Raw genomic sequence first — 14554 nt, forward strand, 5'->3', positions numbered from 1 at the left:
AGCTCAGCGGTAGTACCCTTGTCTCTCCCTCTCATTCTGCTTCTCTCTCATACAAGTACATTCGTTAAGTTTTGGCACGTTTAAACCGAGGATTACACAGTAGCGTTATTAAATAAGACACTTATCAGTCTAAATCAAGGAATATACATTCGTTCGATAAGACACTTATCTTACTCTCTCTCTCTCTCTTTCTCTCCCATACAACCGCAGGCGTTCCATACGCAATGCGTTTTCGACATTATCCAGCTACGCAGCTTTCTAGCTGTTTCTATCACCAATAGTTGATGCGTCAGCACCTTATAATGTATCGCCAACTGATTTCCCATATTAAAAACAATGAATAGCAAATGAAATGGCACCCTCGTCTACAATCTCATAATGAAATTCCCCTCACCTTTCCCCTTGTACTGCTTTCTTTCCTGTCTACCTCACGTCGTTCTCATTTCTATCGTGCAATCCGATTTAAATCCCCCGAAGTTTGAACACTGAAAATCAATCGGATGTTACTCACTCTTTCTCTCTTTATATCAATCAACTTTTTTTTATCTTATTTGCAAAGTTAAATATATCGCCTTTGTCATTCTGCAAATTGCTCTATCTCGTTCTGTATTGCTGTCAAACTGTTTCTGTATTACAGGTAAATCTATCTAAAGCTTTTACAAGTAAAGTTATATTCCTTTACAGCTGAAATTACATTATGTATCTCACGTTTCAGTTAAACTCCCTTTTTCCCCCTTCTGCATTCTCCATCCATTAATCCAACTGTGCCTTTCACCCTGCTGACATTCTATCTTAAACTAGCATTGTATCACCTTATGCACTTAAATGCAATTGCATAATTCTATCTATCAATCACAGTTAAACGCCAAGAGGCTTATTTGTTTGTTTGTCCAATTAAAAATTGAATTTAAAAGTTTCATTTGGCAATTCAGAGCGTATTCCTTCTGCTCTCCTTAGTGATTTTGCCCTCGTGCGTGCGGGAGTTTGTGTGTGTGTGTGTGTGTGTTTATGTGGTTGTTTTTTTGGGAACCCACAGGAAAATCCCCGGAAAAGAGAGAGGAGGTCGATATAATCAGTATTCACTGTGAATGTCTCGCCATATTAGTTACCCGGATGAAGCCTTCGCCATGAATACCAAATTTGGTGGTTTTCTCCTCCAAGATAATTTCACTGAAGGCCTCAACACGAGTTGTTCTGGCGTGAGTCAATTAATGCATATCATTGTGACCATCTGTATGTATGAGCGTGTATACATTTTTCTGTATGTATGAACGTGTATACATTTTTCTGTATGTATGAACGTGTATACATTTTTCTGTATGTATAAACGTGTATACATTTTACTCTATGCAGATACTTTTGGAAATACACACCAGTTTGCACCTGTATATGTGTTTACTGTTCAATTGCTTCAAAGTCAGAACATTTTTTATGTTCTTTATAGTATCATCATACTTCAGTATTGAAGTTTTAAAAGAGGCGACTGAATATTGTTTTTATGTTATAGGAGAAGATATTAATATGCAATATTAACAAAATGTAATATATCCTTCATGTTTGTCTGTCTCTGTCTGTATATATATATATATATATATATATATATATATATATATATATATATATATATATATATATATATATATATATATATCTTTAGTTTTCCTGTAGCTGTCTCTGCAATCAATCGACCGAAACTGTATTCATAAATCATAAATCTGTAAGTTTTCAGCTCTGATGTGTTTTAGTGAACATTTTAAATAATATTCCATTTCACTATTCATGAAGAATCCCAGTTGGTGTAATTAAATGTTATGATGTGTAAGAGAAAAAAAAAAAAAAAGCATCTACTGGAAAAAGCACTACTGTGAAAACTAGTTATTGCTTTACGAACTGCTTGAAGCTCGGTGTAAAAAGCTCTGAAAATAACGAAAGCCATTTTCCAAAAAAAGAAGCTTCAACTCTTTATTTACGATGCAGAACTTACTGATCAGCTGAAAAATGAGATGGATGGTGTGTGTGTTTAAGAATTCGTGTGTCCGTTGCTCTGGAAAAGTGGTTCCCAACCTCTTTTTTTTTTTCTTTCTTTCTTTCTTTTTAATTTATGACCCCTTTTAAATTATATAAGTTCCCTGTGGCTCGTATGTCTTAAACATTAGTAGAAAAAAGTACTTAAATTTTCTATTAACCTTCACAAAAATATCGATGTCTACTAAATTCACATTTATTCGCTACCTAACTATATACTTCAACAATAGAGATTAAAAAATGTATTAATACAAAAATTTGAGAGGTAACAGAGTAGAATTTTTGTGGTCCCTATCTTCCCAAAAGCTTCTGTGGCACTCTGAAACCTGCCATGGCCCGCAGGCTGGGAACCGCTGTGAGAGTCTAGCAGAAGGCTGACAGTGATTTTCGCAAACGATCGAAAACCTTCAGTATTACGCATCAACGTTCATGATTGATAGATAGACAGACAGATAGATAGATGGAACCAACACATAATCATATGGAAGAGACCAAATGACATAGAAATACACATATCTCAGAGCTAGAGAAAATAGTACATTCATCTGAACTGATCGACATCCATAATGCAATACCTCCCGGAGTCTTCTGGGTCTCTAAATTCTGAACTAAACGTCTTGCATAGTTTACGCATTATTGGAAAATAAAGCCTCTATCTATATAATGCTTGCCATGCAGATGTTTTGTCTTGTCTGAATCTTTTTTTTTTTAATGACAAAAAAGCGATTCTATGCCTCGAACTGCCCGAGGAAGAGAATTGGGTATTCTCAAAACAGGCGTTTTATGTCATCTATGCCAAAGTCGCCAGTGGGGGTAACAGCCACCGGCTTTCTTGCCATGCCACTAAAATTACTGAATAATAAGAGTAATAATAATAATAATAATTCTCCTAACTCATGCATTAATTAAAAAAAATGATACCAGGTCTGAGTTGTCATCCTGAGAAGCCAAATGAGCAATGAGATGCACTGTTTGCGCTGGCAAGACTATAAAAGATCAGATGCATCACATTTCAAGTAAATGTCTGTGTTTCTAAAATGTGATTATAATAATTGGAAGTAGATGGAAGCTAATTTACTTACCCAAAATCTTGCCTGCCTATGCGCCTTGTGTTGTGTGCAAAATGTTTTTATTTAAGATTAGTATAGAATATTTCACACAGCATCCTCTCCCAAAACAATAATCAGAAGATAATCATAAATCTTTGAAGTATAGAGTCACGGTTTGCATCGCGCACCCCGCAAGGGTGGCGGCATCTCATACACCAAGAACGGATCAACCTCATTAGCTAGGTGGCACATGGAATCTATTCTCTGCCTTTTTCTCTCTTTCTTTTTGATTTTTGTTTCTCTTACAGAAAGTCAAAGTGGGATACCTCGGGAAGAAGTGAGAGAATGGGGACGGGAAAGAGGAAAAAAGAAGAAGACCTATCTGCGCACTAATCTTTACCTCTGAAGAGAGGAGAGTGGAGACTCCGTGACTGGCACCGTCTGGCCGGGCATCACTCGGGACTTCCCGTCGCTGGTCGTGATGGTCGACTGCTGGAGGAGCGCCGCCGTCGGCAGATTCGAAGTGACGCGTCCCATCAGCTTCCCCGTCAGCGACTGCTGAACGTTCTGCAGCTGCTGCAGCCCGGGCACCGATGCCCCCAGGTCTTTTCTGAGGGGCGTTGGCGACACTTTCCCCTGACCGAGCAGTTGCTGTTGCAACGACGCGGCCTGGTCTTGCCGTCTCATCTTCTTGAGGTGTTGTGCTTGATGCTGCAGCTGCATCTGCTGCAGTTGCAGCTGCTGTGCCGGGGTCATCTGCTGGAACAGCAAGGGTTGAGCACCCATCTGCTGAGCGCCACTTACTACTACGGCCGGGTTCTGCAGCAACTGGCCGCCGACTATCGTCTGGGGCTGCGAGCTGACGCCTGGAGGAACGTGGTTTGCCTGGGTGATCAACTGGCCCGTCGAGGTCAGGACCTGCTGGCCTATGATTTGACCCTGCTGGTTCACCACTTGACCCTGCGCGTTGACCATCGTCCTCTGAGAGTTACTTAACTGAACCTGAGCTTGTGCTTGAGCCTGAGATTGCGACAGTTGTTGCTGCTGTTGCTGTTGTTGCTGCTGCTGGTGTTGGAGGTTGGCGCCTATCTGACCCTTCTGCTCGTCTTTGGGGGAGTTGCCGCCAAGACCTGCGGGTGGGAGCGCTTTGTTAGATGGCCTAAAAGCTATGTTTACTCTGATAAGAGATGTCAGTGAAACAGGTAGTGAAAATATATATAATTAAACAAGAAACGAAAATATATAATGACTGCATACGAATCTACGTTCCACAACTACCATAAATTCATTTATACAGGTCTAGCGATCTATATTTATCTATTTATCTTGATTTCAGTGAAGCTAAAATCCTCTCTTGTGAGTCGCTAGTATCGTTGATATGTATTTGAGATTACTAATTAATATTCTCATAAAAGAAGACAAAATCTATTAAATTAAAGAGAGAGAGAGAGAGAGAGAGAGAGAGAGAGAGAGAGAGAGAGAGAGAGAGAGAGAGAGACGTAAAAACAAGGTGCACCCAGAGGGATGTTCACCTAGAGCTCTCGTGAAGTCGGACAGCATCCCACTTATGGAGCTTTTACTCTGCCCTTGCTGGCCCTGGACTCCAGCCCCCTGCGCCGCCGCCGCCGCCGCCGCCGCCGCCGCCGCCCCAGTTGGTCCTCTGACATCCTACAAGAGAGACAAAGAGAATCCAAAGGATCTATTACTGCCCTGGTCTTCGTGTTCGATCGCGAGTGTTCAGTGTGATTCGTTCAGTGGCAAATATACAGACATTTCTCTTCTTGCATAATCGGCATATGTAAGTGCTCAAAAGGTTTCAAGAGTGATAAATGGATGTTCCTCATTGACAAGCGGATAAGAATAGAATGAAAATCCATGCAGACGAAACGGAATTTCATACAGTGAGTGTGACGTGGTAAAAAAAAAAAATGAATGGGTGCCCCTTTCAATCAGCTGTGCATAGGATTCAAGTCGAAGATATGAAAGTACACCTCGACGCAGGCACTATCATGGCCATACCTACATTGCCAAAAAAAAGGGGGGAGGGGAGAATCTAGGTCTAGAGCACTCCTGATAAAAATGAAAGCAGCATTTTGATGGAAAATGCAAAAATTCTGTACACTATGTCAGCCTTCATAGCAACTTAGACACCAAACATAGGCGTGTGTGCAGAAATGCCAAATTCAAAAGATAATTTTTTCTGATTTCGGAGGTGAACAGGCGAGACTGACATGCAACTCTAGAGATTTTCTGTCAACTATTGGACCAAGACCCAGGAGCACAGTATTCTTTGAGAGATCCTTGCTTTATTATTAACTTGTGAGTTGTGTAGGGAACGTTATCTATTATTGTCCTTGCTCATGTTTGCAATGTGCTTGTGACGCAAGTATTTCTTCTCTGGTGTCAATAAAGTTCTAAACATTTTAACAGAAATCATAATCGTTCGGGGAAACAGCTAATACCCCTTCTTTCCTGAAAGATAAACTGCTAATGTAATTAAACATTGCAACACAAATAAAACTACAAACATCAAGGAAGGAAATGGGCCCAATACCATCACAAATCTCGAAAAATGCCTTTATTTTGAAGGAAACTTAGATCATCCTTGGAAATAACACGTGATTTTGTAAAATACGATGAGCGGTACAGCATTCATACGCATTGTCTTCTGTTCTAAGCAAGACTAGGATCCTTTCATTCTACTGTCGATACAAATATTCACATTTAAAAGTAAACAATTGAACTGAGCCTTATTCATATCAGCATCCCAAACACCAGACTTTCAATACAGACACCGAAGTCTTTTGTTTTCAAATTGAAGATCGGCCTTTATTTAGAAAGGACGGGGGATCGTATTTGAAGACAGTGTTCAGCTTCTAAGGAATGGAGTATAGAATTTAGGCCAAAGGCCAAGTACTGGACCTATGAGGTTATTCAGCGCTGAAAGGGAAATGGGCAGTAAATAGGTTTGAAATGTGTAAAAGGTGATTAACCTCGCAGTTCCAATATGAAATAAGTGTTAGTAGGAGAGGGTGGATTGCAAGATGGGAGACAGAGAGAGAACATGAATGGAGGTACAGTAAAAGGAATGGAAGGGGTTGCAGCTAGGGGCCGAGGGGACGCTACAAAGAACCTTAAGTAATGGCTACAGTGCATCGCTCCAGGTTAACTGACGGCATTACCCCCTAAGGGTTAGCTTTAAAGGAGTGGTCGTTCCAGCGATGAAACTGATTGGCAGTGTAGCATTTACACGCAACAACACCAATTACGAAATGACAGGTCATGCGAGCAGATATGCTTTACTTCGCTTCCAAAGGTGCAGATATTGCATTAATTTCGAAATGTTAACGAGTTTACGGATTCAGATTTCACTAATGAATAAAAATTTTCATCGTATGTCCTTTCTACTACGAAATAGATGCAGTGTCTTCATTTCACTTTTATAACGAATTACATTATTATTATAGGGAAAAATTCCACAGTAGTATGCCTATTTGATTTTGTTATTGTTTGTTTGTATGGTGTTTTTACTTGGCATGGAACCAGTGCTTATTCAGTAACGGGACCAACGGCTTTACGTGACTTCCGAACCAAGTCGAGAGTGAACTTCTATCATCAGAAATATACATCCCTAACCCCTTCAATGGAATGCCCGAGAATCGAATCGCGGCCACCGAGATGGCTGGGCAAGACCATACCGACCACGCCACTGAGGCTCTTTAGAATATATGCAGCAGAAAGCTTTCGATGACGTACCGGTCCTCCTTGTCAGTCAGATTGACAAAGAGGACAGCGCCGGTCGTCGAAAGCTTTCTGCTGTATGTCTAAACAGGCATACTACTGTGGATTTACTTTCCATTTTATTGACTCATGTGATTATGAGTTTTCTTTGTATTTTTTTATTATATTATCATTATTCAACCTTACAATCAGAAAACAATAAAAATATCAATATAATCGTATTGTAATTCCTACAACGACCTAATGTTTGTTTTGTTTTTATGGTGTTTTTACGTTGCATGGAACCAGTGGTTATTCAGCAACGGGACCAGCGGCTTTACTTGACTTCCGAACCATGTCGACAGTGAACTTCTAGCACCAGAAATACATATCTCTCACACCTCATTGGAATGCCCGAGAATCGAACTCGCGGCCACCGAGGTGGTACGCCATTACCATAGTGTCCACGCCACTGAGGCACTACAATGACTTATGACTTCTCATTCCCCAGGTACATTTCAATTTGCCTCCCACAGAATGCCTGGAATTTTAAAAGGAAATGAATGAATGAATTCTCCTTTTATTTGGGGGTCGAGCAACTGAGGACCAAGCAAGATACTAGAATCCCACCCAAGAAGAAGAATGTCTTCACTGACTTCCTTTCAAATTCCAAGGCTTCCAGTGAAAAATGCATCCAGAGAAATTATGAACTGGAAAAGTAGGACGTTAAGCCAGTATACAGATCTGATGACTGGGACCAGCAGAACTAAAATGGTTGTATGCCAAATGCTACACTTTTGCTTACACACATGTACGTAAATGAACGAATACATACAGAGCCACACACACACACACTATATATATATATATATATATATATATATATATATATATATATATTATATATGTATATATATATATATCATCGATGGAAACACAAGACAGCAAATATAGCCGCAAACACGATTCAACTTCTGAATCATGGATGAAACCCCGTGAAGAACACTTCCCTTGCGTTAGGCTCTCTCTTCAACTACAGAGATGGCTTATGATTCAAGAAGAGAGAGAGAGAGAGAAAGAGAGAGAGAGAGAGAGAGAGAGAGATACTCTCACTCGAGTCCCTTAAACCAACCACTGGGTCCAAATGATGGTTCATGCTCACTGCATTTTTGGGGGATTTGGTTTCAATCCCTAGGAAGGGATGTCCCCAAAAGGAGAATTGTGAGTTCCCTAAGATCAGAGATTAGAAAGCTCCTCCCTGTGTTTAAATGAACTTGGCCCTAAGTAAGGTCGCTCGAGTATCCTTAGAAATATTTTGTTTTACTTAATATTATTCGTTTCTTCGATGTGATTTGCGATGATGGTTCGCTATGTACAAACGGGCGGGTACGAGTATGCATCTCAAGTAATTGATTACATGCAAACACACATACGCACTATTATACATACATACATACATATACATATATTATATATATATATATATATATATATATATATATATATATGTGTGTGTGTGTGTGTGTGTGTGTGTGTGTGTGTATACATATATACACGTAAATATCCAACCCAAATTTTCCTTTACAATTTCACGTACGCGTTTACTGCCTGGAAGCCATGTTGTCATGCTGGAATACAGTCCATTTGAAAGGAACACTCCTTGGCAAAAACGAACATTATAGTTCAATAAAGATTTCCATTCTAAAGTGCTTTACTGCATTACTTTGATCAATTAGGTCTCGAAATAAAACAAATGAAATGAAGCACCACACTAATTGTCATTACTGCTACATTATTTTCATTGGTGATCCGTTTTTATGTCTCTTGTGTATATCAATTTAAAATAACTTCCGAGCTCGTAAGCGCTGATGCTTACTCAGTGAGACGTTACTTATGGAATAATTATTCTGTTTTAGATTACACTGGAGCAAATACACATCTGAAAAGCTTCTCCGAGCATAATTCTTTATTTTTCCCATGAAGGAATTGAATGATTTATTTGGAAGAGAGAGAGAGAGAGAGAGATGAGAGAGAGAGAGAGAGAGAGAGAGAGAGAGAGAGAGAGAGAGATTTAAGTAAGACCAGCCTCAGCCTCAAGCGAGAGATCTTCGTGTGTGTGTGCATGCATGTATGTATGTATGTATGTAAGTATACACACACACACACACACACATATATATATATATATATATATATATATATATATATATATATACATAATATATATATATAATATATGTATATAGTTATATTATATATTTATATATATATATATATATATCTATACAGAAGAGAGGGAGTGAGAGAGAGATAGAGAATGAGAAGATAGACATTAGAGCATGGTATTCAGGCTGCCTACAACTCAACAACACGATTAGAGCAGCAGTTAATACAAAATATCATACATTTTAAACGACCCCAAGCCTAATCAACATTCAGTTAAACGTGAACAATAATTGGTGTTCTGAATTTTAGAGATGAAAATGTTAATGCCATCCAGTAATGAGGGGAAAGGTCAAATAAAAGGTCACCGAACTATCGGCGATAGGATTTCACTCGTACTGCTCAGGACTTTAAACTAAGTATTTGTAAGTCAGTGAGTGATTTATGAATTCATGGTGCTTTCTAGTAGGCTGGACTGGCAATTTGTATCATATTTACAACAGTAATTTTTCTACCATTTCAATTTTATGCAAATTTTTAGACTGTCAAGCCAAGCATGGGGCACATTTTTTGCCATTCTGCGCTCAATTATTATTATTAATAAAAGAGTTCTACCAAACCACTGAGCTGATTATCAGTTCTCACAGGGCTGACCCTAGGATTTGATGTTTTATATTTATAAAAGGAAGTTGGAGTGGTTGAACAGTCAGATAAAGAGATCCAGAAACTAAGTCAGATGAAAAGTGCTATGACCCAAAGTTGGAATTGGGAGAAAATCTAACAACTGCATTAAGAGGTAACAGATAAGATGGGTTGGACAGCAAGATTGAAGTAAAGAGGCGAGAATGGAACTAAAGTAGAAGGCTAAAACGTGTAACAACTAGAGGCCGAAGTGATGCTGTAAAATCTTCAGTAAAGCCTACAGTGCACCACATAAGGCGTAAAATGAGCTGATTTGAGGTCTTGACCAGTCAGCGAACTTTGACTCGCAGTTGCGTTATGAAACAAATCGTTAGAAAAGGGTGGTTAGTAGGATGGAAGAAAGAATATGAATGAAGGTACAGTAAAAGGAATGAAAGGGGTTGCAGCAAGGGTCCAAAGAAACGCTGCAAAGAATCTTAAGTAATAATGCCTACAGTGTACCGACTGAAGTACACTGACGGCACTACGCCACAGAGAGGTTTGCTTTTTATATATTTCACTCTTATCCTTTAGCTGTAGGATGGATAAGTAATTTTATGCGAGTTTATAATTCTGGATATACATATACATATATGTATATATATTTATATATATGTATATATACATATGTATGTATACTGTACTCTTCATGGACCACCGTTATTATCTGTAATAATTGTTTTTTACTGATACTAAGCCTAAACAGAAGAACCTTTTTTCAATTTTTAACCCCTTTTTTAAAGGATTGTCAATCACTCCTTCACTGAATAAATACACGCGTACCACACACATACATATATATATATATATATATATATATATGTGTGTGTGTGTGTGTATATATATATATCTATATATATATATTATACGTATGAATTAGAGAGAGTGTAAAATCAGGTACGTTAATATAATAAAAAAAAGGAAAATATAAAAGAAAAAGAAAACTGCAGAATACGGCATCCGTAATTTTTTTAAAAAAAATCAAACCGAGTAATGATTAACTTGCGGTTTCGATCAAAAGGAAGTATGTGTGCACTTCAACGTATTTACACACGGCTGTACGGCAACACAAAAACGTCAGAAATCCTTCCGCCATTCGCTCCGAGGCTGTCAAAAACAGACTAAAAGCAGACTCCACACACACACACAAAAACACCTACACGCTCCCTGTTCTCCATAACACAACATTTGTCGATAACTCGACTTATTTAAAGTTTCTTTAAACACGCTCTTGTATTTTTGCCTGATTCTGAAGCTGTAAAATGATCAATATTAATTTCAATTTTGTGCTTTGAACACTCATTTTTCTCGGGTCAATTTGTTTATCCCCAGGCCCGCCCCCCAAACCCCCCAACCCCCCAACCCCCCCCTCCCCACAGACCCATCCTCGATAACTAAAGTTCAACTTATTTTAATTTTCTTTAAACAGGCTCTTCCATTTTTGTCCGATTCTGCCGCTGTAAATGATCGATGTCATTACAAATTTTGTTTTGAATCTTCAATTTTTCTCTCCCCCCCACCCCCCAAATCCCCCCTTTTCCCATGACCCATTCTCGATAACCACAGTTCGACTCATTTGAAGTTTCTTTAAAAACGCTCTTGTATTTTAGTCTGATTCTGCCACAGTGAGATGATCGATATTAATTCCAATTTTGTTTTGAATCTCAATTTTTCTCACCGTCCCCCCTCTCCCCCCTCCCCCCCGACACCCATTCTCGATCACTGTAGTTCGACTTATTTGGAGTTTTTTTTTTTTAACACGTTTTTCTATTTTTTGTCTGATTCTGCTGCAGTGAGATGATCGATATTAATTTAAAATTTGTTTTGAATACTCAATTTCCCATCCGGCCCCAAAACCTTGCTCCTTCCTGACATTCAATTTAAAATCCTTTAGAGCCGCCTCATCACAGCCTTTTATATCCAAAGGAATCCGCCGATTCGGCGGAATACTTCCACTGAAGGACGAGATGCAAAAGCTGTGGAGGGCCACGCCGGCTCTGGAGTGTCACTTGGGCTATTGCTGCGTTTCTGGAGATATTTCGCTCTCAGAACTGGCAAAATTTTATATATATATATATATATATATTATATATATATATATTATATATATATATATATATATATAGATATATATATATATATATATATATATATATATATATATATATATATTTCCAGATCAAGGGCAAGAATTCAGAAGCAGATGACACCGTATCCATTTAGTCCAAGCTTTTATAATTCATAATCACATCATCAGGGATATCTGGATGTGAATATGATTGTGCGATGATTTCGCTCTTACTCCCTTGTTATTATATATATATGCAGGTGACTTCCATTAAATAGCGTATACCACAAGAAAATGATAGTCGTTCTTTGACAATGTCCTAGTAAAGACAAAAGCGCTTGGATTTTTTCTTATCATTAATATATATATATATATATATATATATATATATATATATATATATATATATATATATATATATATATATATATTATTTATGTTTATTTATTTATATTGCACGATTGTTTGATACCCTTATGGCAAAATGTTTGTTTATACAGTGGGGGGATGATTAGCAAGCCTGATAAAAGGGCTTGGAAAATAAAGAAACGTTTGTTTATTTTTGGTATCAGAGAAAAAGGCCAACGATGGTTAGGTTTCTTCTGGCCTACTCCTATGATATCTGTTCTGACGGAATGACAGTCATCGTCGTACGAATGAATACTTTCCTTATTTGTTTTAATATCTTCAATACATTTTACGGGACGATGAATCCTATCGCAGTATGAAGGATTACATTGCAGATCTTCTGGGCAAATGGCCTCTGGAGAAAAAGGATTTTTTACAAAGTATAAATTAACATATGAGTTGAGTTGAACACTGAATTTAGGCCAAAGGCCAAGCACTGGGACCTATGATGTCATTCACCGGCTGAAATGGAAATTGACAAAAAAAGGTTTGAAAGGTGTAACAGGATGAAAACCTTGCAGAAGCACTATGAATCAAGTGTTAGGAGAGGGTAGAAAGTAAGATGAAGAAAGATAATATGAAACGAGGTTCAGTAAAAAGAACGAAAGCGGTTGCAAGCTAGGGGCCGAAGCCACGCTGCAAAGAACATTAAGTAATGCCGACAGTGCACCGCATGAGGTGCACTGACGGTACTACCACCTTACAGGGAAATTAACATATGAGAAAGGTAAGAAACGTCGAAATATCTCGATAGGCAAATCTAAGATGTGATTTATTACAAGAGGGAAAATGACGTTTAAGGGAAGAGAAACGACAAAGTTTGAAGAAATGTTTGTTTCGGTAAGACGGCAGAGATAGAATAACTTTCTATAGAACTCCGTTACCAAGACTTAGCAAACTTATTTTGAATATCAAGTAAGGGTAAAGTTTTAGTCTGCATATAATCCTACCACCCTTTGAGAACGTATTTGCAGTGTTTGCGTAGATGCATTTATTATATATATATATATATATATATAATTATATATATTATATATATTATATTAGTATATATAATTACATATATATTATATATATAATATACACATATATGTATATATTTATAAAGCATGTACAATATTGAATTATTAATTAATATATATATTATATTAGAATATAATATATTATATATATATATATATATATATATTAATATATATATATATATATATCTATATAAATATATAATATGAAAAAGTCACAAGGTATCGTGTAACATCCATTTCACTAGTAACTTACTCCCAGGGGGAAATATGACTGATAAATGATTCGTCATTAATGGGATCCGAACCGACGCCTGGTTTAGATATAATGAAGCACAGTGACTTTCGACCACTGAGCCACCAAGAGAAGAGTAAGTTGGTATCGAATTGGCAATAAACGATGATTGTGACTTTATATTTTGCATATATATATATATATATATATATATATATATATAATATATATATATATATATATATATAAGGATTCCAGGTGAGGACCATGCTGTATGCCTCCATATTACATATATATATATATATATATATATATATATATATATTATATATATATATATATATATATATATATAAAGGTTTTTTTGCCACGAAGGAAAAAAAATGAAAAAAACGACTTGGCCGAGTACTTTCGGTCCTATTCGGACCCTTTACTCAGTAAAGGGTCCGAATAGAACAGAAAGTACTCGGCCAAATCGTTTTTTCATTTTTTTTCCTTCGCGGCAAAAAAAAAACTTTATATATACATAGCATCACGTTTTATATACTTCGTGATCAAGTTAATTCATATATATTATCATATAATATATAATATTATATATATATTATTATATATATAAACTTAGATAGATAGATAGATATTTTAAGATTAGGATGGAATTAGATTAGATAGATATTTTAAACATCTTAGAACTCCACACGCATACGAACACACATCCATGTAATTAATTAATACACTATACTATCATACGGAATTTCAAAGTGTAAAATCATTGAGAAGTGTATCCTATATGTTCCCATCTTAACACCCAGTGGTGTCAGTACCATCGCCTTCCCATAACATTTCACGCACGCAACAATACAGACTGAGAGACCTGTAGGGAAAGAACCAAGATTTCAGAGCAAAGTCAAAGGTAGTCAGGAAAAAAAAAAAAAAAAAAAAAAAAATTTAAAATCTTCTGGACTGACAGATTGGAGAAATTCAAATCATGCAGTCAGTAAAAGAGGAGTTACGATACAGATGACACTTAGAGAGGAGATTTCGGAAGAGTCCTTTTCGTAGGTCTAAATTTGACCCGGGATGACCCGGGGAGGGTAGGGAGGCGGGGTTGTGGGGGGGGCGCCACTTACCGTCGTTTGTCTGGGGCGGTCGAGGGATTTCACGATGCCTGAAGTCGTCACCA

The 14554-nt window shown here is 37.4% G+C and overlaps 1 protein-coding gene across 1 annotated transcript in view; it reads right to left on the reverse strand.

The window, feature by feature from the left end:
* The window catches only part of LOC135202362 (uncharacterized), a 348084-nt gene that overhangs the window by 52246 nt on the left and 281284 nt on the right, over positions 1–14554 (reverse strand). Inside the window, 4 exon segments of the mRNA XM_064231725.1 lie at positions 3108–3131; positions 3475–4204; positions 4607–4742; positions 14502–14554. The exon segment at positions 14502–14554 is cut by the window's right edge and continues 9 nt beyond it. Of these exon segments, the coding sequence (XP_064087795.1) occupies positions 3108–3131; positions 3475–4204; positions 4607–4742; positions 14502–14554 (943 nt within the window).

This window comes from Macrobrachium nipponense, chromosome 30, assembly GCF_015104395.2.
Source record: "Macrobrachium nipponense isolate FS-2020 chromosome 30, ASM1510439v2, whole genome shotgun sequence".
NCBI lineage: Eukaryota > Metazoa > Arthropoda > Malacostraca > Decapoda > Palaemonidae > Macrobrachium > Macrobrachium nipponense.